At 36.8% G+C, this 25,346-nt stretch overlaps 1 protein-coding gene across 1 annotated transcript in view; it reads left to right on the plus strand.

The window, feature by feature from the left end:
* Nucleotides 1–11,607: 11,607 nt before the first annotated feature.
* LOC308705365 (cell adhesion molecule 2-like) overlaps nucleotides 11,608–25,346 on the plus strand; it is a gene marked incomplete at its 5' end in the record, with an annotated part of 57,162 nt that continues 43,423 nt past the window's right edge. Inside the window, 3 exons of the mRNA XM_081390332.1 lie at nucleotides 11,608–11,759; nucleotides 12,084–12,138; nucleotides 12,239–12,311. Coding sequence (XP_081246458.1) covers nucleotides 11,608–11,759; nucleotides 12,084–12,138; nucleotides 12,239–12,311 — 280 coding nt within the window. The remainder of the gene's footprint in view (nucleotides 11,760–12,083; nucleotides 12,139–12,238; nucleotides 12,312–25,346) is intronic.

A 25,346-nucleotide genomic window follows, 5' to 3' on the forward strand; every position in this document is an offset into this window, starting at 1 on the left:
AAAACATATAACCTTTGCATAAATTACTACTTATTGGATGTTAAACCCACAGGGGTATTATTTGATTGTCAAAAGAAAAATCATCTGTATTTTAAACACTGCTTTTCTTAAAACATTGTGTCAGATGTATTTGGTAGCATTATTCACTTGTTTCATCGTGTGTTAACTCTATATTTATCCGATTGAAATTTGTAGAAATTAGATAAGTAGGCTACATTTATAACACAAAAATAACCAGTTAATGGCTTTGTGTCAGAACACAACAGGTATGAAGCTACAGCATGATTGTTTTTTACTGTTTTATTCTAACTTTAAAGCTAGATTATTCTTTGAAAAGTGTAATACAAAACATACAGTCTTTGTTTTGGGCGGGATGTCATTGTGTGAGGAACTGTGTGGAGTATTGCAACAGCTATTTCTTGAAAACATTGCGTCAGGCATATTTATAATATTTCATTTATATTTTATACTTGCTAGGATATTAATTGACATTGAAACAGTGTAGACGTTAGAAAAGTACATTTTATAAAATAAAAAGTACCAATTAATGACATTGTGTCATAACACAACAAAAAGTGTAATACAAATTGTATACACTATCTGATTTTGGTAGGGAACACTGGAAACTAGTGTCTTTTAGCTTAATCTTTGGTTTTAAGGGAAATTAAATATTCTCGGGATCCCCACTGAACCCTGAAGTAATGACTTCTGAAGACCTTAAGACGAGCACAATTAAATATCCACTCAAGACAACTTTACTTATGCTACGTCATGGACCACAGAGGCTTATGTGTGCTGATTTTCTAAAGATACACTGTAATAATTACAAAAACTCAAAATAATGACTTGGTTGAGTAGGGCCAACTTAAATTGTACTGTACAAATTAGTTCAATCAAATTAACTTTTATGAGTATTAAGAACTTTCTTTTCTTTTGAGTTCACAAAACTTACACATTTTAATTATGTTGAACTGTTTAATTGATTTGAGTTCTATGAACTTGTTTCTTTTTATTTGACAAACTTAAATTGAACTGAAACTGGGCTGGGATCTCTACTCCCCCGCATGCTTTGCCATGACACTTAAAGGGGGAGAGTAAATGCTAAAATTGTTTTGTACCAGATTAATGTTAAGTGGGTGATTTAGTAATGTTTAATGTTTTGTTTTGCTATAGTTTAGAAAAGTTTCTGGGCTGCATAGTTTTCATTTAGGATACTTTTTCATACACGCACACATATACAAATACATACATAACGTTACATACGCACTCCACGGATACATCTGGTATGTGTCGGTGGACAAAATACTGTTTGAATATCTTTGGATAAATAAGATTTAAGACGACTAAGCACAGTTTTTGCTTTAAAATTGTAATGTTTTCAACAGATGCTGTTGTGTAAAATAATAGCTTGGGTAAAATTTATGCAAAATCATTTCTGGGTCATTTTATGGCATTGTCCATTTTCTGTCCCTAGCCTTTACAGAAATATCGCACTTGAAAAATACTTTAGGGTTACAATTTCTTTACATTTTAAAATAAAACAATATGTTATTTGAACAATTATGTCGTCTTGAGCCTTCTATGTGGCAATATTTGATTTTTAATATTTGAAAGTAGTGGTCCCCTGGAGTTGTGTCACTGGTGTTACCGTTAAACAAAAATCTAATGTTTTTTAAAATAAAAATCATACTGATGACATCACTCAACTTCCTTCTTCCAAATTCATGAATATCTATGAAGAGAGGCCCATGGCCTCTTTTCAGGTATCAAAATCTTCTCATTTATCTCATGGTTTCATATGAAGCTTTAGTTGAACTCACTGGTATGACCTGCTTTACTGTTAGGGAGTTGTAAAAAATAATAAAAAATAAACTAGAATACTTATGGCATAAACAACTTCATTTAGTTAGTATACCATGATTGACAAGATGTGGTATTTTTCATGAAAACTGTTACTGGTGTTGCTGTCACTGGTGTCTCTTTTCTTATGGTAGAACCCCAGTGACACCAGTGACTCCCATTTATAGATAAACTTCTACTGAAGCTATTCATTTAGATTGTATGCCAAATGTAACAATTTAGTCTCATCTACTTAATTATGGTTGAAGAATAATGATCTTTGGTCGTATGTGGGTCATTCATTGGTGATTCATTGTGTCATTGGTGTCACTGTCGTTTTCTGTCACGTTAAGTAAAATGTCACATGATAATAATTTTACATCCAATTAATTCTGATGCACTCAAAGTTAAGATTTAAAGGATTGCATCATTACTAGATTTTAACAGGTTTTTCAGATATTTTCATGGATATAGCAAATACATGTTAGCGCAGATGAACTATCATCATTCAAGCATACTTTTAACATACCTGATTAAAATAAATAAAACATAATCTCCTTATTTGTTGCACTACTAATATGTTCTGTAACTCTGACTGCATGTGCTGAAAAATAGAAATAATATTTCATAAAACCTTTAATATTGCGTCAAAATGGTAGGCCTACATGCAGTCTTTAAATAAATGCACAAAATATAAAAATCATTAAGCTGTCATTTTTGCGTATTCATAAAGTCAAAGGGTGTTCTATAATGTGTTCCAAGTTTAAATGTTAGAAAAAGAAATCTGATCTTCAAAAGGTGTCAGAATTGAGGTGTCATTTTGGGTTTTATCTTTCTTTCACGCGTTCTCCTAGAACAACAGGTTAGGGGACAGCACCCCCAGGAAGGAAGGATGATTTAGCTTATCATAAAAATCCCATAAGAGTAGGCTATATAAAATGTAAATTCCTGGCTCTTTTGTTTTGACCCCTGACTTTTCCTGAAGACACTGGTATACATCTAATTATACTGATGTTACAGCCTGGTCCCTGTGAAGTGTCAGAATGGGCACATTTTGGGGTCTCCCTTCCTGACAGGAATGCTCAGATCAGGAGATTTTATGATAGGAGACTGTGGCATCTTTGATTGTAAAACACCAGGTGTCCGGCCTATCTTTTAATTGCTTGATGTTTTCTGAAACAAACTGCATATGCTAATATAGCAACTACGCAGAGAAGAAGGGGAGGGCCTGTGCCCCTGCCATGATGGAAACAATCCTCATTTACAATTTAGCAAACGGAGAGCAAACATCTCTTCTGCTTAAGGATTCTAAATTTAAGCATCTATGATTTTATCCAGAGACAATAAGACCTCCTAATTTCACCGATGGTAAGTTCACTTCAACACATGTTTAAAACTACCTTTAAAATACTTTAATAATTTAACATCTTATTTCAAACAAAACAAACTATTATACACTATTTTATGTTTTATCTATGTAAGGTAGTGTTTCGCTGTGTATTAGATTAAAATATTTATACTTGATAATATTACATTTAAAATAATATGAACTTTATTCACTATTTATGTTTTTTCTATGTAAGGCAGTCTTTCGCTGTGTATTAGATTAAAATATTTATACTTGATAATTTAACATTTCAAATAATATGATATAATATTCACTAAAGTGCTTATACTTGATAATTTAACATTTCAAATAATATGATCTATTATTCACTATTTATGTTTTATCTATGTAAGGCAGTCTTTCGCTGTATATTAGATTCAAATATTTATATTTGATCATTTAAAATATAAAATAATATGTACTAATATTCACTATTTTATGTTTTATCTATGTAAGTCAGTGTTTTGTGTATTAGATTAAAATACTTATACTTGATAATTTAACATTTAAAATAATATGAAATATTATTCACTATTTTATGTTTTATTATGTAAGTCAGTGTTTTGTTGTGTATTAGATTAAAATATTTATACTTGATAATATAACATTTAAAATAATATGAACTTTATTCACTATTTATGTTTTGTAAGGCTGTCTTTCGCTGTGTATTAGCTTAAAATATTTATACTTAATAATTTAAAATGTAAAATAACATGAACTAATATTCACTATTTTATGTTTTATCTAAGTCAGTGTTTTGTTGTGTATTAGATTCAAATACTTATACTTGATAATTTAACATTTAAAATAATATGAAATATTATTCCCTATTTTATGTTTTATATATGTAAGGTCAGTGTTTTGTTGTGTATTAGATTCAAATACTTATACTTTAAAATTTTACATTTAAAATAATATGCAATATTGTTCACTATTTTTGTTTTATCTATGCAAGTCAGTGTTTTGTTGTGTATTAGATCAAAATACTTACACTTTATAATTTAACATTTCAAATAATATGAACTAATATTCACTATTAAAATACTTATACTTGATAATTTAACATTTCAAATATATTATTCACTATTTTATGTTTTATCTATGTAAGGCAGTCTTTCGCTGTATATTAGATTAAAATATTTATACTTGATCATTTAAAATTTAAAATAATATGAACTATTATTCACTATTTTATGTTTTATCTATGTAAGGCAGTCTTTCGCTGTATATTAGATTAAAATATTTATACTTGATCATTTAACATCTTGTTTCATATAATCAACATGGTTTTACTTATGGATGTGACTGTGTAATCTGAAAACAATTCACTCTGACATATTTTCTTCTGCTCCTTAAATTCCACGATCGGCTATTTATACACTCCTGAGAGACTATCAGACAGACATTTGCATTCTTAACTCATATAATGTGGTGTTTAAAAGGTTAAAACTTACTTTTAAATGCATATACTTAAATAAATGTCATCTTATTTTATTTTATGTGTTTGTCAATGCTATTTCTTAAACCCGTTTTCATTCTCGCCCCACAGACATTATGGACGCGGCCATGAAATCTGAAAAACAAATCCATGACAGATTTCGTCATGTTCATAATTTCGTCATTCTGTGGACATTATCCCCCAATAAGAAAAAACATCCCTGCAAAAAAACATTCACTTCCATTTCACCAATCTGTGGACTTAATTATTAATTCCACCAATAATAAAAAAAAACATCCCCTGATAAAACATTCACTGTCACACCAAGCATTACTGCAGTCATAAAACACACAGTCATAAACCCCTCCCCACCGGATCCACACATGGGTCAAATTTCACATACCACCTGTTGGTCATAAAACCCCCATATAAGGACTTCCTGTCATAAACAATGTCATGAAGGGTCATAAATCAAGGGTCATAAATCATTTTTGACACATAGTCCCCCATATAGACTACTGATGATGATGTACTGTGGGTAAAGGAAAGAATATCTGAAGGAAAACAAGGATATAGAGAATTATTGGGAGTTAAAGGGGTGGAAACTGGAGGAGATGAACATGCATCGTGCAGTACCAGTGTTTTTTTTATTTTATACATATATATAGTGGGGGTGGTTATAAAGTGTTAAGAGGAATAGGAAAATGTTTCTGAGCCAAGCTACCTGATGATGGCAGTAATGCACTGTTTAGTGCGGTTTCTTGTGTTACTCAACATGATGTCCTCTTCATGACATAAACACTATAGGCCTATGTGATATATATATATATATATATATATATATATATATATATATATATATATATATATATATATATATATATATATATATATATATATATATATATTTAAGTCTATAAAAAAAGCAGCCAATAGATTTAAAATATTTGTGGAGTTTTTCTTTGAAATACTTTTATCTTGCAGCAAAAATATAAAATTAGACCCTTGAAACAAGTCAATTTTGTGTTATGACACAGTTGATCACAGTCTATTGCTTACACTCCTTGAGAGAGTGTCTGGTGTGTCGGGGACAGTTTTGAAGTGGTTTAGATCCTATTTTGCTGACCGTTCCCAGTTCATCTCAATGGGTGACCATAGGTCTGAGATTAGCTCTGTTCTCATTGGTGTTCCTCTTATCCAGAGTAAAATGAGGAACCTTGGAGTTATTTTTGATGCTAATCTTTCATTTGATTCTTTCATTCAGAGTACTGTTAAAACATCTTTCTTCAATCTTAGAAACATCGCTATATTGCGGCCAATGTTAACTTTTCCTGTAGCTGAAAAGCTGATAAATTCCTTCGTCGTCTCTCGGATAGACTATTGTAACGCCCTTTTAGCCGGAGCAGGGCCGGAGTGGGACTCATTTTCAGCCCTGGAGTTTCATGCCTTAGACCGGCCCACTTTAGTTCCCGACTGACTATTAAAATATTGTAATTAAACCCTCAGTATATAAGGCCCAATCTTTCAAGGGCTATCTGGCCTTTCCCCCTTACCCCTACCCCTCCAACCAAAAAAGAATTGAGACAACCATACCCCTTCACGGGAACACGCAAAACGGAGGGGTAGGGGCAAGGGGTGAATTGGGATTGAGCCTAAGTCTGCAATAGTGCACTGTTCTGTACAGCCTTGTAATTCATTGTATTTTTCAAAAATATAATTTTCTATTCAGTGCAATATCAGTACACAGTGTTTTATAAATACAGAGGTCCCAAAAGTGATCTAGGGGGTTCGGGGGCATATTATTTTTCCACTGTCATTGGCAAAGAACATCTGACTGTGTTAAATAGGAATCCATTGTAATAAAGTTATTCTCATTATGGGCACAGTATGCAATAGGCTATTGCTCTACCTGCTCTCCTCTCTCATCTCCATCTCCTTCTCTCGTTCTTCTTCTCTCAGTCTCTTTATCTTTACCTGTAAATCTCCCCTTCCTGAAGATGCTTAGATTGATACATTCTTTGCAAAGTGATTATTTATGTCGGTCGTTTAAAATTTCTATCGTAAAACAGCTGTTTAGTTTAGCCACTTGCACCTTATCTCGTGAAGCGTCGCGTTGGGATTCGCGCGTTGCCGCAGCTCGCGCTTCTGTGAACATAAATCCCGCTTGCTTTGATCGGTCATCTCAAACATTTTGCCGACGAGCGTGTTTGAGTGCTGAAGCAGCTCAGATGATGAGGTCAGTTATCGTCTCGATATGCGAATCATTGCAGCAGTTAATATTAGGCAATTATTTCACAATGTTCATTATACACTCAGGAAAAATTACCGAGGTCCGGACCTCGGAGACCTCAATGGTCGGTACGGCCCTGACTCGTAGGCTATTTGGCCGCTTGAGTTTCTAGAGATATTTTATTATTTTGGCCTTTTCAGCGCCGCCTTTGCGCCTATGCTATTATCCATGTTTTGTATCTCTTATTTTTTGTTCGCACATCTCTAACAAAGTGACTTTATTTTTTTTGTGGGGCTGCGATAAAGTAATAATAAAAAAAGTAGTGGGGCTGCGCTATGACTGGAGCCTATAAGGAAAGCATTCAACCCAGTGCCATGACTACACTCCTAATCGCAGGTTGCGCTCCTCACAATCGAGCATGCTGGTTGTTCCTAAACTCGCTTAAAGTCTATGGGTGACGGGGCTTTCTCTTTCTATGCACCTGTCCTTTGGAATGCTCTACCTCTTGAACTTAGGGAAGCTCAGACTTATGCCATTTTTAAAGGTCAACTTAAGACATTTTTTTAAACTTGCATTTTCCTGTTGATGTGTTTCTTGTTGCTTTTAACAATTGTTTATGATGTGTACAGCGCTTTGAGAAGCTGCTTTTAAAGGCGCTTTATAAAATGAAGGTTATTATTAATAACATAACATTTCAGAAAGCCAATGATAATCAGTTATAGAGCCGCTCACAAACCAAGAGTTCATAATGGGTCAAACACCCAATAATAGCGACTCCGCAGAATTCCACCAAAATATACTGATTAGAAAACTACAAATAATGTCTGCAGAGCAGAACCCACTAATAATTAAAATGAAAAACAAGCCATTAAAATTCATGCCCATCTAAAAGCGATACTAAGACCCTGCATCACAAAGCTCTACTGTATCTGACCACAGAGAGAAGGCCCTCAATCACAACTTAACAAAAGTCAAACAAGTTAAACCCTAAAACAGAACCTCAATCACAACAAATCAAATTATTAAAACATGCACAAAAAAATGATTTAAACACTGGGCAGAAGCAACAACTTAAAGTAAATTAGAATGTTTTCTGTCCCTAAACAGAGAATAAATTGTGAGTTTGTGTTGCTTGTTTAACTCTCTTTGCTATTTTCTGCAGGTTTTTAGCTCTGCTGAAGCTGTTGGTTCCTCATTGCATGTGGTTTTACACGTCCGAGGCCTGCTGTCATTTTGCTGTTTTTTTTGTTTCCAGGAACATTATAACCACATGTTTTAACGTACAGTAACAGAGTTCTGCCCTGATGCTGAGTTTGAGAGTTTGGGGTCAGTATCTTCATCAGCTTCTCTCTGTACATCCACTTCCTATACGGATATTTGAACACTTTCTCCAGCACAAGCCTGGAAATAAACATTTACATTTTACATGTAAACCATATTTTATCCAAATAATTATTTTGTCCATGTTTTATTTTTATTGTTTGTTTAAATGTTATTATGTATAACTCAATTCAAAATGACACCTCTTTTTTTCACAGTTTCTGCCAACAAGGCAATATGATTGCAACACTTTTTCAGCTGTGGTATATGAGTTTTACCAATTTTAACCAACTTTATCTTTGTGTTTTGTGTTCTGATAACACTGGTTTGTACCTCTAAATATGTGAGATTGCTGTTCATCTGAATGTGTGTGTGTGTGTGTGTGTGTGTGTGTGTGTGAGACTTAAGGACTCTTCCTTAAAGCAAGGGTGACAAAAAAAAAAAAAAAAAAAATTGCTCAACAAAAAGACTACAGAAAACAGAAACAGAAAAACTAATTTAATGAACAACACAATTCATTCTCACTCAAAGATGTTAACAGCCAAAAAACACTCCATGAACCCCAACAAAACCCTAACTTCTTTACGCAGAATAATTAAAATGAAAGAAACTAATTACGTGACTAAGGTTGGCTGGAAACACAAGGCTGGGCATCGGATATACAAAAAAAAACAAAAAAACATCAAATGTCCCGCGATCCACTCCCGTTTACAACAACCATAAAAGCTACCAGCAAAGCTAAATCAGGCCTGATCAACTGCTGAAATGAAACGAGATCAGGCCTGACCAGTGGCCTAACAAACCATCCATAATGTTTGCTTCTGCATTAAATCACAATACCCTAATTTAGTGGAACAAAACTACATATTATACAACAAGAGATAAAATGATTGATATTCACTTAGCTCACCCAGGTAATGTCTTCGCAAAAAAACATACAAGGAAGAGCTATCGGACATAACGCTTCAATGCATAAGACAAAACCCGAGCTGTGTCCCAATTCAGAGGCTGCATCCTTCGAAGGCCGCATTCGAAGGCCGATTGTGTCAAAGCGGTGCGACGAAGGCTGTTTCAATTCGAAGGCTTCTACAAATCCTGCCATCAAATGTGTCCTCCGTTTCCCGTGCAATGAAGGAGCAACAGAAGTGCTGCATCCTTCGAAGGACTCAGACTTTAAAAGCCGCGCATTGTCACTGGTGCGCAATGAATTCTGGGGTAGGAAAGGCTAGTGATGGGACGGTTGATCCGGGGCTCCGATGCTCCAACGCAGTTTTCAAAGCACTATTGTATCACTCACTGTACCGATGCTTGTATCGAAACGACAATACCACGTGATTGATGACGTTTGAAGCTTCAGAAGTTCAGGACAGCTGGTTTGAAAAAAATTGGCGCTTCGCGACCTCATCTGATGATGCATAAAAAAGAAAATGATTATTGAGGAGGCATTATTTAAATGATGAACACTATACTTCCCTATAACATAAATTGTATTTTTTTTAAACCGAACAGCCAAAATATTTTTTCAATTACAATTACTATAATTATGATCACATACTTATGATCATATACTATATATATATATTATTTATTTATTTTTATTTTTTCATTGATCAAGAAGTGAATCCGTTGACCAGGCTACACATTGTTGTGAGTTGTGGTCTCAGTAGCACAAATTAATTTCGATGATATTAGACAGAACTGTATTGATCGACTTCCGAAGCTTTGTTTGGTCACATGCTTATTCTGCTCTGCTGTGATTTGTTCAATACCACCAGATATCACTAATGTGCATTGTGTTAAAAGTAGTGGTGGGCCGTTATTGGCGTTAACGCGCCGCGTTAACGCGAGACTCTTATCGCGCGATAAAAAAAATATCGCCGTTAATCTATTCCCCAAGTTGGGTTGGGAGATGGCTCTACTACACAAGCTATGATGACGCAATCTACCCGCGGCCGCGAGGTAAACCCGGCTGCAACGCATATTCGTCGTCATCTTAAGTAAACACGGCTGTAAGTGAAAGCTGCAACATCCATTATTTGGACTTGGTTCGGATTTAAAGGAGAAGTTCACTTTTAAAATGAAAATTCTGTCATCATATACTCACCCTCATGTTGTTTCAAACCTGTATGAATTTCTTTCTTCTGCTGAACAGAAAGTAAGATATTTAGAAGATTATCAGTAACCAGACAGTTTTTGGGTCCCAATGACTTCCATAGTAGGAAAAAAAATACTATGGAAGTCAATGGGACCCAAAAACTGTCTGGTTACTGATAATCTTCTAAATATCTTACTTTCTGTTCAGCAGAATAAAGAAATTCATACAGGTTTGAAACAACATGAGGGTGAGTATATGATGACAGAATTTTCATTTTAAAAGTGAACTTCTCCTTTAAGCCGTCCGACAAACAGCAGCAAACTATCCGAGTGTGTGGGGTAACGGTTCGGTAAGTTAACACACGACTAATCCGTTCTACCACCTCAAATTCAAAACGAAACTGAAACTGATATCACTGAATACCAGCGCGCGCGTATTATTCTCAATCCTATCTTAGTGGTGTAACGTTAACACATAATCTCTGTCTACGCCCGATTTTAAGAATCGTTGTTGTGTTTCTTTTTAACTGAAAAGACATCAGTTAGACAATATTATAACTTTAAATTTGGGGTTTCATAAGCTCAAAGCTATAATAAACATTAGACCTACTTAAGATCTCTGCAGCTAGTGTACTTAAATTTTATTTATCTGCAAAATTATGTTGTATACTTACAGTTTTGCACAATATATGTTCTCAAAACTACATATACCCTTTAAAAAAAAAATTAGCAGTTGTTTAGCAGGGTCTGTGTAACCTGTTCTGTAATGGTTTTATTATAATATACTGTATATCGTTATCGCAAGAGGCTGCAATGTATATCAAAATATAGATTTTAGGCCATATCGCCCATCCCTAATTGATAGCCTATAGTAGTTGATAATAACATAGGCCTTTGTTGCCTACGGACGGTAACAGTACAGTAGTAACCTTTTACAGTCTATGAGTAGAACAGCTTTCTCAAGCAGTTTGTGATGCATTTTGGAAACAGTTCCTGAGATGAGCCCCTAGTCTAATGCGCCACCTGGCTTGAGAAACCCGTTCTCAAAGACTTACTTTTATAGTCATTATTTGGGTAGCACACATATTCTGAATGCCTTCGGCAGAATTCAAATGAGCCATTTTAATCTAGATTAATCTAGATTAATTTCAAAATTAATCTAGATTAATCTAGATTAAAAAAATTAATCTATGCCCACCTCTAGTTAAAAGCTTCGAGTAATGAACCTTTTTTCGACACAATTTGATGAAAGCCTCAAATGCTTCAGAAAGCCTTGGTTTCCTATCACTAGGCAAGGCCATGAATGATCCATCTGTTGTATCCTTCATTTCACAGAAAACGGAGGACACATTTGAAGGAGCCTTCGAACTGGGACAGCCTTCATCGAGCTGTGATGCGATCGGCCTTCGACGGATGCAGTCTTTGAATTGGGACACAGCCCACATCTCGAGGTCTCAGTTTTATGGCGGGTAGCACCAACATTAAGGTGTATTATCGCCACCTACTTTGTTGGAATGTGGACGCATTTCATAATTTTTTTTTTTTTTAAATCTAAATTCTCTTAATCAGCTCTGTTCTCTTCAAATAACAAAACACACTCTCTAGTCCACAAGTTATTATATTCTTAAATATTTTGTTCTGCCACTCCCACCAAAGTTCCCTCTGTTTATCGTTCATTATAATACTTTTGAGAGACAAATAACCAGTTTTATTAAGCTTGGTATGCCCAACCCTTAATCTTGTTAAAATATTTTCCTCTTTGGTGCTTCTTTTAGCTATCCTCACTACTCCTACTTCTTCATAAAGTTGACGGAGCCTACGGTGTTTCCGGTATCCAATTTTTGTTGCCACTCTTTAGTGGTTTAAGTTTTAGTTATTCCTTTTGGTTCATATTCACTAAGTGATATATTCATGATCTCATTTTCCAAAGCCTGTCTCGAGGTCTCCTTTCGAGTGCCTGCCTAAAAACCCTCTAAATCCCAGACTGGCCATGCCCTTGACTGGTAACCACCTCACCGGCTAAATATATCTACAGATGTTTAATAACTGTAAAAAATAATGATAAAAGCATTGACAGCCTTATGGATAATATAAACGACCCTAATGTTCGCAAAGAGAGTTCTGCAGACGTTTCTCTCAGGTGGTGTGGTTTGTAGACGTACCTTGTAGCGGAAGTCAAAGCATTAGTTGTTTCTAAAAGTAGCCTTCATTTTTGGAGGCCATTGGTGGTTGAAAATGAAAATTCAGAGTCACAGCAAATCACCTCATTTACAGAGGCTTCTTTCAGCTCATCATTGAAGATGTATTGTTAACTTTAGCAGCTGCTTGTAGAGAGAATATTACAGAGTGTCTTTAGTTTAAGAGGCCTATAGAGGTGAGCTTAATAGTTGTGGTTTGACTTCTGCTCTGTTTCTGTTCTGTGGGTTTACCCGACTAGAGGAAATATTTGTGCCCTTTCTGCATCTTTAGTTTCATAAACCTCAAAATATCACCATAAAACCAAAGATTCACAGTAACAACGTGCCTGTCATTTTCATTGACTTCCCCATCAAACCCATCTGTCTGTGTACAGGAAGGCCTGAATGAAGCACTTCTCGTTTCTAAAAGTAGTCACTTTTATGGTGCTACACTCCTTTTAGAGAAGAAATGAACATGTTTTAAATCCTGTTGCGGCCGATCATCAGTCCATCTGACCTGAATCAAAATCACTTTATCTGTGTCACTTTGTGTGACTGTATTATTCACTTTCATTTGTAGGCTACTGGTGTTCATTGCAACTGGGGTCTCTGACATTTTGAAAGTAGTAAAATAATTGAAATATCTTAAAATGTATTCCTTTGTTTACTTTCTCATGTATTTAAATAGCAAAAATCATACTGGGCTTTAAAATGTTGACAAATCGCTTCAAGTCTTCTGTGTGCAATATGAGGATGTATACAATAATAGTAAAGCGGTAGAAGATTTGTATCTGGTCATTTTACACAAATAATGTCAAACACATTGGATAACTTGTTAATTATATAAATGTTCTAGTTATTGCAGCAATATTTCAAATGCATTCACTTTTTTTTAGCAATAAGCAATGTGGTAGCGTTATTTGCGTTTGCAGATCAGTGCTGGTCAAACAGAGCTGAAAGTTGTCCGACTCGACCGCTCTTTTCTCCCTGGTTTCAGACACTCTTTCGTCTGCTTTCAAGACGAGGCCTTTGGCATCTTAAATTACTCTAATTACAATGGCTTGTTATCATTGGGGTCAGACACAGATTTATTCTAACATGTTCACTTAATATTGCTTTAAACAGAATAGCATTTCTATAAATTCTCCATAGTAAAAATCTCATAAATTGTGATGTGCTTGCAGTGTGATTAGCTAGATGATAATTGTAGCTATAGTGCATCTGTGACCCAGCTGCGATTTTGTGATGTATTTGGTCAAAATAATTCTGGTTAACAGCATTATAGCTAGTTTGTGTTTCTGGTGTAGTAGCCTACCAATGTACAAAAGGCCCTTAATGAGTCAAACATGTATAATTAATCTGGAAACATCACTTTGTATGTCCAGTAGGTGGCCATCACTCAAGTTCATTGCAAGTATGCATCAGCCTTTTTTTTTTTTAATGGGGATTAGGTTATAAAGCCCATGGAAAACCATATGAGATACATACACATGGAAAAATGTATTATTGGTCAGCGCCACCTATTGTCCAGGCGTTAATCATCCAAAGGCGATCAATCGTTTTGCAATTTGCATTCGGTGTGTGTGCATCATGCATGCTTGGTGTGAAAACGCCTTTACACCAGTAGCCCTAAACTAGATATCACGTGGTGATTTAATTTTGTATTCACTGTCTGTAGTGTGTGAAGCGCGAGAACAATCACTGGAAAAACTTTTTTCAAGTAGACGAACAGAGCTGAAACAACCTGCATACACCAAAAGACAAGCTAAATATCTTAGAATGGCTCTCTCTTTTCCTTTCTCTTTTTTCATGTACTTCTGTGTAGAGTTTTGTCTCCTCCTCCCTCATCTCTTCTTGAAGTGTGAAATGACTGTTTAAACACAGGAAGTGTGTGTTTTAACACTCAGCGCTGTTAACACAGTCTATTAATGTGACAGTATGGGCTCCAGTGCACTGCCTCTCATCTGTGAGTATTTTATTATATTCTTAATATCTTCTGTTTCTAATGCATTGTATTCAGCTGAAGATGGGATACAATAATGATTGTTGTGTAGGAGAGTCTATGAATCCACAGTCTCACTGTATTCTTCATTGTTCAAATTCATTGTGATGATATGTTGCGTGTTGATCAGACAAAGAGGTTGATGATGCATTTATCTGTGTGATAATGCTTGTGAAAGATGGAGGCAATGTGTGCATGTATTTTTGCTTAGTTCTGTTGTAATGTTTCTTCCTATTTCAAGTAGTTCAGTTAAATCAGGGGCCGTATGCACAAAACATGTTTTCTTACGACTAAGAGTTCTCCTAAATAGCAGTAAAAGTTTTTAGTTAATAGTTTTCTCTTAAACCCTATTCACAAAGCTGTTGAGATCAACTTTTAATAAGGAATAGAGAGAGAGAAGTCTAAAGCTAAGAGAAAGGGAGGGATGGCCTCGTTGCTATGGATGATGTCATCATGCTTACTAAATATGACCACAGTGATTGGCTGATGGGAGAGGCGTCTCTGTCAGTGATATAATCATATAAGTATCATGTTGCCATATGCAAATAAAGATCTTAAAAATATAGGCTAGGGGTCACTATTAATATGTTCAGCTAATTGTCAGCCTATTACATGTCTGCATCTTTAGAGATTGTAGAATTCAAGCGACAAATGGTGCTTTATAAACAATTCCGGAAGAGCATGTTCAAACGGTCTATCTAATCATCTCAAGAGGAGGTATATATATATATATATATATATATATATATATATATATAGTATATACACACACACAGCTGACTCACCAAGTTACCTCGACAGTTTTCTGCATCCCTCCACCACATAAATTATGAAGTCTGAGCCCTCGATCCCCTTCGGACAGCAAGCCAAATACACTTATTTTACTCGTTTACTCTATTCGCATTCACACTCGTGAAAACAACTGCCACAGGTAATTGGACATTGTTTATTTATTTATTAAACATTTATTTTTGCCGTTTTTGCCTTTTTATTATGATAGGACAGTGACAGGAAGCGAAGTGTGAGAGAGAAAGGGTGGGGGGGATTGGGAAAGGTTCACGAGCCAGAACTCGAACTCGGGTCAACCCGAGCTTCCCACAAGGCTATCGGCGCAGACGATGGGACAATGACTACATGTGCACCAATAATGAGATTATTTCTAATAGTCAGAGTAAGGTCTTAATCGCAGTAACATGTTTATATGACACGAGCAGAACTCTTCACTCCAGTTTACATGCAATATTCATTACTCTGATTATTCGTTAATAAGTGTGGTTATACCACTCTCAGATAGGCATTTAATCTACTCATATCAAATTCAAAATACATGTTTATACTCCGTCTGGATGAAGATACGGAGCAGAGACTGCACAGTGATTTGTGTAGACAGAGTTTAGCGATTTGGAGAAGAGAAAACTTGAGAATAATGTCACATAGTTCATTAATGAAGTTGTGTGAACATCACACACGACGTCATTGTAGAACCGAGCACAAGCGTACTTTGGTCAGAGCGGTTATAAGGTGATTAAAGGAGTAGGCCTAGTTCACTTTAATATTAAAATTAGCCCATGATTTACTCACCCTCAAGCCATCCTAGCCTTATATGACTTTCTACTTTCAGACGAATATAAGAGTTATATTAATAAACACCCTGATGCTTCCGAACTTATTTAATAAGGGTTTATTAATATAACTATGATAGTATTCGTCTGAAAGAAGAAAGTCATACGCCTAGGATGGCTTGAGGGTGAGTAAATTAATATTTAGATGAGCTGCACACTGAGTGGTTGGTTTACAACGAGGAATCTCCAAAGCAAAGATGCAACATGCCCAATGAAGATTGGCAGTACTCACTGGAGGTGAACCATGGAGACGTTAGGTGTGCAACCATATATGTTTGAGCCTGAATCAGCACCTTAAAACACAATGTGTGCTATTGTTGTGTGGTATTATCACATGTAACGTCAAGTGAGGGGAGGAATAGGCCTTTATATTATTTATGACCATCCTGGTCTCACGGGTCGTGCTGTTAGACAAGCAAGCGCCGCATTTAAGCAAAGCAAAGCCTCTCCTTTTAACATGCAATACAACAGGGAATACAACGCATTGTTAACCCGTTGCTCTCTTGCTGGGCTTAGTGGTTTGTGTGCAAGCCGTTTATTTGACAGCTATGTTAACTCTTTCCCCGCCAGCGTTTTTTTTTTTTTTTGCCATCTACCGTCAGTATTTTTGATCATTCCAGAAGCAGTAAACTTAGCACGCCGGCTAAACTGTGTCTGACTGCATGACCACCATTGATATTGCTGGGCCAAGAAAGTGGGCTGTGTGTATGCAAATTTAGGGGTGTGACAAATGTACAGACCAGATCCAGATAAGGAAATCCCCCAAGTGTTACTTCACATCTGAGCTGATTTGAGATCCAACCGTTTTACAGCTGCAGTTTAAAGTTTTGAGATTTTCATATTAAGGAGGTGACATAGGATTTTGAGATTCTGTGTATGGTCATTTTACCCACCGAGCTGCTGTTCAACTATGCCAAGGTAAACTTGGTTTTGCATATACCACCCCTTTAAAATGAACTACTCCTTTAAGGTGTTTACATGCCTGTTTATTGTGATTAAAATCAGCGTATGCCTCATAGTTTACTATGATTATGATCTTAAAGGGTAACTAAACCCCTGGTCAGAGCCTGACTCCACCCACTGGCAATATTTGAAAAATGCTAGAAAAGTGGGCAGACCCCAGCGGAGATAGAGGGGACGAACCGTGAGCGGGGGGGCGTGCACCTGAGACCTGCTGCCAGACTCTCTAAATGGAGAGTGACTCACAGGGTCACAAGACGACGTAAAGTAAATGCATCTGATGAGTTTTATCGAGTCGATCGATGTCATAGCGCGCACTCTCTAGGCATATTCATATTTTGCCACTATGTGAAAAAATCCAGCAAAAATTTGTCGACCCCAGAGGATTAACATTAGCCTAACCATAAATTGTGATTAAAATATAAATGATCACTCACATCAAGACGGCGCTGTGGTGGTGGAGTCCATGCAGGAGGAGCAGCGTTTGGCACTGCGTCGCTTTTCAGCGCCAGCTGTGTAGAGAAGCCCATTTCCACCTCTATTGCGTTGGAAAAGCATAAAATGCAGGTTTCACACTCACGGTCTTCCAGGCCAAGTGCATGCAACCACTGGTGCCTAATTTCCAAGTCTGCTGGACCAACCAACCTGGGGTGCGTTTCCCGAAAGCATCGTTAGCCAACTATGGTCGCAAGTTCCCTCGTTACCAATAGAGTTCAATGGACATTGCGATGAACTTGCGACCATAGTTGGCCAACGATGCTTTCGGGAAACGCACCCCTGGTCTGCAACCAGCAACACTACACCTACGTACCATCCTGACCACTGTACTAAATACAGATAAATCTACGCTAGCTCGTACCAAGGGCGTGGTGAGCTCAAACATCCAATAGGAAAATTCAACTGCAGTAGCCACCGTTCAACCTGAAGAGGGCAGCACTTAGACGTTTTTACACCATATATTGTAGAATTAAAACCCTTTATACCTAAATGTCAAAAAAGTCACTCGAATCAATGAACAGCATTAATAAAGCCCCATTCTTACAGATCATTAACTAAAAAAAAGTTGGTTTGGGTTTCGTTACCCTTTAATCGCATTAGTTTGATTGAAGTATTGCATTTACATGAGGTAAAGTTTAATCGCAATAGCCTATTGCCAAAATCCCAATATAGTCGCATTATGAGGGTGCATGTAAACATATTGATTGATTTCAACTTGACCGTAATGTTTTATTCTCCGTCATTCAATGTGTTTTGCCTGTACATAAATTAATCTTTATATAATGTGGTTGCAGATTAAAATCTATATCGGCAAGTTAGTTACTTTTAGCCTTAAGGTGTCTTGTGAATACGGCCCCTGATTGTATTTGTGTTGATGTGAGTTAGTGTTGAATGATGCTGTATCTTTAAGAAACTCTCCATCAGAGACTCAGAGAGCTTGAGAATAGTGACTGAACACACAATCAGCTTCTCTATCACTTCTCTTTCTCTCTGACCATCTTAAGAAATAGTTGCAAAAAGTATCTGGACACTTAAATCACTCATAGATGTGTCTGAGTTTCATTACATTTGACACAGTTTATCAAACCAAGAGGAAACTGTCATCAAATGATGCTCAAGCTTTTCTCAGAACTAACTTCTCTTTTCTGAGACACTTTACAGTTATTTTTTAACAAGCTGGTCTCAGTGTAATTTTTTATTGGATGTATAAAGTCATCATAATGCACACACTTCTACAGTTATATCAGAGAATGCCTAATAAGGCGAGAAGTTTCACTCTCAGTAAACTTCCGGCTTCTGAACTGGTTGCAGTTCCACTCTGGCTCCACATGAGGGCGCTCACAGGACGAGTGCAGAATGAATGGAGGTCTATGGCGCTATACACATCAAAATCCACTTTTCTCAGGATATAATATTTTGTCTAGTAATTTGAATGTTGTATTCGAAAGGAGATGCAAAGAAATTACACATTGCTGGGTGTTAGATTTTTTAGAGTCACTTATTTGCTTTAAAAAGTCTTTTAAAGTGTCAATGACGTCATACACATCGTACGACCAGAGATACTGCTTTACGGCAATCCTTCAGTCACTTTGGTGCTTTCGCGCTCTGCACTTTCTTTTCACTCGAGGCATCGACAACACAGCTGACACAGGTAAACACACGTGCTAGACGAGTTTTTGTTTTGTTTGTTTCTGGTCCCGCTTCGGATGCCACGATGCCATCAAGCGGTATCTCTGGTCGTAATCAGTCCTTCACTGACCAATCAGCATTCATTAGCAGAATGCTAGCGTGTTATGAGCAACAACAACTCAACCTGTAAGAAATCAAAAGGACTTAAGTACTCGTTCATTCAACTTTAAAGCTATAACCCATGTTGAACTTGCAAAACCTACAATCAAATCTGAGATTTCTCAACGGCAATCGGGTGAAAGAGACAAATTTAGCCGTCTAGCCCCATAGACTTCCATTCATTTAGCACTCATGGCGATCGCCCCCAGTGGAACTCTGGTGGAACTACAACCAAAATTCGGTACAATAGAACTTAATAGGGAGTGGGCAGGCTCTCCGTAGACGGGCTCTGGTTATATTGTAGTAACCTGGCCCTTTAAGTCCCTTAACTACCTCTACTGTATTCTTGTTTCTTATTGGTTGTTCAGTTACACACTCCTTAGTATGGAGCGTGAAGTTACGCTGGAAACGTCACGTTTAGTGCCGGAGCAAGAGCGCCTATCAGCTGCATTGACTGAATCTTATGCTGAGTCCCAATTCGCCTACTTATACTACGACCTAAAAGTATGTACTTTTTTTGTGAGGAAAAAGTACATACTTTTGAGTGTGTAGCAAAAGAGTATGCACGTTCTGGGACATACTTCGATGACGTCATGCAACGTGAACTTGAACGTGGTTGCCTAGTTACGCACACCTCGACTGTTAACAAAACATTTTACATTTCATTCATTCTTATATGTCCAATATAATTTTATTTACTATTCCCATCTTTTTTTCCACAATACATTTACAATGTGTTTTACCAAATTGAGGAGTGAAGCAGGGCGTCGTCGTAGATCAACCAGACGCAGGTCGTTTGTGAGGCGGCTGGTTCTGACGTTCATGTGCAAATGTGTGTAACGAAAGCTACTTATTTTCTGAGTTAAAATATTTAAAGTTTAAAATGTAACTATTGTTTAACGTATTTTATACTTAACCTTATACTTATGTATAATACTTAAAAATACCCCGATGAAAATGAACCATGCTTTTACTATAGTAAAAGTGTAGTTTCTTTGGTTGGACTGATAAAGTTAACATTTGTACAGCCACAGTATTACTACAAATAAGTCAGACAGAAACATCAAAATAAATACATAAAAAAGACACTTGCATGACACTTTACTAAAGCCTTTTTATTTGTTGTTTTGTAGCCTGCAATGAGACGCTCAGTATCTTCATCGGACCCTACAAGATAAACACGGTACTTTTTTGGCACAACATAAACCCATTAATATTACGAGACAATAAAATATAACTTTTATTAGGGTTAAACATTTGAATTCTAAAGCCGCTTGTCCACCAGCGTCTCGATTTCTGACGCGACGCCAAAGCCCATTCATTTCCTATGGAACTACGTCAGGCAGCAAAAACGCCCCCGCAAAGCATGATGGGTCGCGTCGCATCGATTTGGTCAACAGCGGCGCTGCAAAAAAGTATCTCGGTGGATACTTTATGCAAATGAGAGCGTCAAAACGCGGGGCAATAGCCAATGGAAACTCGGCGGCGAGAATTTGTGTATGGCCGTTGCTATGGTTTCATATTTAAAGTACATTCCCCCAAGCAGCGAAAACGTCACAGGCGTCGCGTCGGAACAAAAATTGATCGGACGCTGGTGGACAAGCGGCTTTACACTTCAAAACTGAGGGCACATCTCCGCTGCTGCATCCGACTGCCAGGTTTACATCACCACCATCACCGCAAAGCTCCTCCCTCCCGCACGCAATGGGTTGTGGGCAATATTAGCCGTTAGAGTGTGCATTGATCTGCACTTCGAATTCTAACCGGAAATAGTAGACCATCCGGGTATCTTTGGAACACTCATTTAAACATACTACGATTTGGGACATACTAATTCTAGTTTCGCATACTATTTAGGACGGATAGTATGCGAATTGGGACTCAGCAATAGACTTTAAAAAAATATGGACATAGTGTCCGTGACGTCACCCGTAGGTTTCTGAAGAGCATTTTTGAAGCCTAAAGTGGGCGGAGCCGGCCGTCGCCATCTTGGCCTTGCGTCACTCCAGGATAACAGAAAATGGGCAAAGAGGCGGGGCGTGAGTGGAGCTGAGGAGCCTGAAATCACGCACATCTAGCTCGACGTATAACGTTAATGCTACTGACAGTACCAAGTCTGCGACTGCAGGGCCTCGCGCTAAAGTAACAGTTGATGATGTAAAGCCAATTAAAAGTTCCTATTTTTGCCCTTCGAAATATTATAATAGTTAAAAGATATGGCTTATAAGTGAGACTGTGTATCGTGATTCTGTATTTTGCTAGTTGAAAATGTATTATGCAGTAACTTAATATTACTCTGAGAGAGTGTTTGTGACAGTGATATATGTGCATACATGTCAGTCACTTTTTTATAGTCTATGGTCCGTCAGCGCGGCATCGCTCGTCAAGTTCGTAGAGAGCTTTTCAGTCCATTTTAAATTCTGATTTTGGCCGCCTCTCAAATGGGTTATAGATAAATTGCCTATGAAGTTCAAGGCGCTCATTCAAGGATGTGCATATATTGCATGGACGGAGAAAGCGCCGACGCCTGTATGATTTCATCTGACGGTACATAAGCATATTATAATCCATCTGTTCCGTGAGAGCAGAACGAACGAGCCTTTATTGACGTTTTTAAATCTGAAAACTCCAAAAAGCAACGAAATTGTCAGACATCCATTAGTGCATGTTCACAGAGGAAAACAACTGAAATACAGCGCTGGTACCCAGGGGGCAAAACACCTGTTTTTTAGGAAATCAGACATGGGCTGCTGTAAAAGGTTGTCATATAAAAATGAAATCTATGATGTCTGAGGATCACAACCTGGGTGGCCAACCCGGTCAACAAGCTGCTGGAAACTTGTAATTAGGGTCAAAACAATGTTACCTCAAATTCGGCTTTAACTGCCAGAATCACCCAAACATGCTAAAACGGTTATTATATTTTATTTATTATTTTTTTTTATTTTATTTATAGTTTATTTATCAGGGACAATGCAGCGCACATTATTACATACATAATTATCATAGACAAAGCCATAACAAAATGTGTAAATGTGTTGCATAAAAAGGTTTCTAGCCAATAGGCTAATTTGCAACCCCAGTCCCTGGTCAGGCCTTTCTAAAAACATATACCAAATATATAATTTATAAAAAACTACATAGTGTAAAATACACAATCATGCAACAAATACCTTATTTTACACAATCCCGACCACATTACACAAAACAACACATCACATCCAGCACAGACAATACATTACAACAAAAATGACTCAATGTCCACATATTTGATTTTCTTTCAGCCAGTGTTTCACCTTTCTATTAAATGTTTTCAGGTCGGTTTCTGTTTTTATTTCCGTTGGTAAATCATTCCAAAAATGGGTCCCTATCACTGAAAAACTTGACTGGCCAAAAGTGGTTTTGCGCCCCTCTGCTATGCAGTTGCCACCCACTGCTCTCCTAGTGGCAACTCTCCTTGTGTTTATTTTTGTCACAAAAGGACAGAGTACGGCTGGAGCTAGATTATTTGTGCATTTAAAAATCAACTTAAGAAAAGAGAACTTAATAAAACTGTCAAAATTTAAAAGCTTGTATTTCTGTACAATCAAACAGTGATGCCACATAATTGGTTTCTGATCCATTATTTTTTCAGTGCTTGTTTGTATAATGATATGATGGGTTTGACTGTTGTCTGGGAGGCTTGGCCCCATACAGTAATACAATAAGATAAATGAGAAAGTATCATAGCATGAAAAAACAGCAAAGCTGCTTTGACAGGTACATGATGCCTAATCATTCTAAAACAGTTTAGGTTTGTCCGAACAGTCTTACAGAGTTTGTTAATGTGTATATTAAATTTGAGTTGGGAATCCAAAATAATACCTAAAAATTTAAATTCCTCAACTTCCTCTATGGCTTCTTGATCTATTTTAATAGTACATTTAGTTGTTCCTCTAATTGAGAAGCACATAGATACCGTCTTTTTGACGTTAAGCGTCAGATGATTTTCTTTAAGCCACTGGGATATACCCTCCATTTCCTTGGTAAGGGTCTCTGCTACTATAGTTGGTGTCCTAGCTGATGCATAAATTACTGTATCGTCAGCATACATTTGGCAGTTGGCTGACTGACAGCATGTAGGTAAGTCGTTTATATATAGACTAAAGAGCAGAGGCCCCAAAATGGAGCCCTGTGGAATACCCATTGTGGATTGTAATGATGTTGAGAGTTCGGCGTTTATTTTAACACGTTGCTCTCTATGCTCCAAATATGATGCAAACCAGCCGATAGTATGTTCAGAGAAGTTGAAGGTGGTAAGTTTGTTCAAGAGTATGTTGTGGTTCACGGTGTCAAAGGCCTTTTTTAGGTCTATAAACACAGCTCCCACAACATTACCCTTGTCCAACCTACTCTTAATGTTCTCGGTAAGGTAGCAATTAGCCATTTCTGTAGAATACCCTGCTCTGAATCCAAACTGTTTAGAGTTGATAAGTTTGTTACCTTCAAGATGTTCTACTAACTGTTCTATGATAATTTTCTCTAAAATTTTGGATAAAGCCGGCAGTATTGAGATTGGCCTGTAGTTGCTTGCTTGATTCTTTGCGCCAGTCTTGAAAATCGGTGTAATAATGGCTTGTTTCCAACTTTGTGGGAATTTGCCCACTCTGATGGAAAGGTTTACAAGGTGGGTTACAGGTTTAATCAAGGCAGAACAGTGAGTTGTAATAAAGGCAGTGTCCAACCCAAATGCATCCTTTGCCTTAGATTTATTTAATTTATTAATAATTGTATGTACTTTTTCCTGACTAACCTCTTTAATTTGAAAAAGATCTGATTGGTCAGACTTTGTAGTCTGTGATAGGGTTGCTGGTTCAAAAGTCTCAGCAAGCTCCTCAACAGACTGAATAAAGAAATTATTAAATTCATTTGCAATAGCTGAGTTGTTAGTGCTGATAACTCCATTCACTTCCAACTCAGCTATTGTTTTTTGTTGACTAGGCTTAAGTTTAGTAAGGCTATTGAGGTGCTTCCAAAGGGATGCACTATTTCCTTCCGATTCCTCAATCAATTGCATAAAATAGGCTGTCTTTGCTTTACGCAGTTCTCTAACTACTGCATTTCTCAATCCTTTAAAGATGAGAAAATCGGTATTTGTTTTGGAGAGCAGCGCTTTTTTCAATGCATAGTCTCTTTTTTTCATTAGCTGACGAGTGTCATTGTTCAGCCATGGTAAGGAGGCTTTTCGTTGCGTGCCTTTGAATGTCTTACTATATTTCCCAATCAGATTTGTGAGGTTTTTCATCAAAGAGTTACAACAATTTTCTAAATCATTCGATTGTAAAACATTATTCCAATCTAAATTATCTAAATCATTTTTAACTTGTGTCAAATTATTTTTGGGGATACCCAAGTTCCCTGGTTTACTTTCGATCGTAAATTTGGGTAAACGCTGTTTAGTGAGTTTCCGTACAACCATGGTCATATTGTGATCAGAGAGCCCTGTTAGTAGATTATAAATTCTAATGATTCTCTGTGGTCTGTTAGTAACTATCAGATCTATCATAGTTTTACTCGCTCGTGTGATCCTTGTTGGACCTTTAATCATCTGTTGAAGATTGTGTTTTGACAACAGTCTCTTTAATTTGTTTCTACGGCTTTTCTCTAGCCAGTTAATATTAAAATCACCAAGAAAAACAGATTCTGTACGAGTATTTACATATTTAAAAATTTTGTCTAAATTCTCATAAAATGAAACATCATGTGATGGTGGGTTATACAGCACTATAATGTTAAAATTCATCTTAGGGGATAATACAACATTTAAAGCCAAACATTCTAATGGTGTATCCAGTTTGATTTCATTACATTTCAGAGTGTCTCTAACATAGAATAGTACTCCCCCCCCCACCTTTTTTAGATGTTCTATCCTTTCTATGACAAATGTAACCAGGGACATCAATCATACTGGTCTGAATATTACTGTTCAGCCACGTTTCACTCAACGCTAAA

The sequence above is a fragment of the Scardinius erythrophthalmus genome (assembly GCF_964197995.2).
Source record: "Scardinius erythrophthalmus genome assembly, chromosome: 2".
In the NCBI taxonomy this organism is placed as follows: Eukaryota; Metazoa; Chordata; class Actinopteri; order Cypriniformes; family Leuciscidae; genus Scardinius; species Scardinius erythrophthalmus.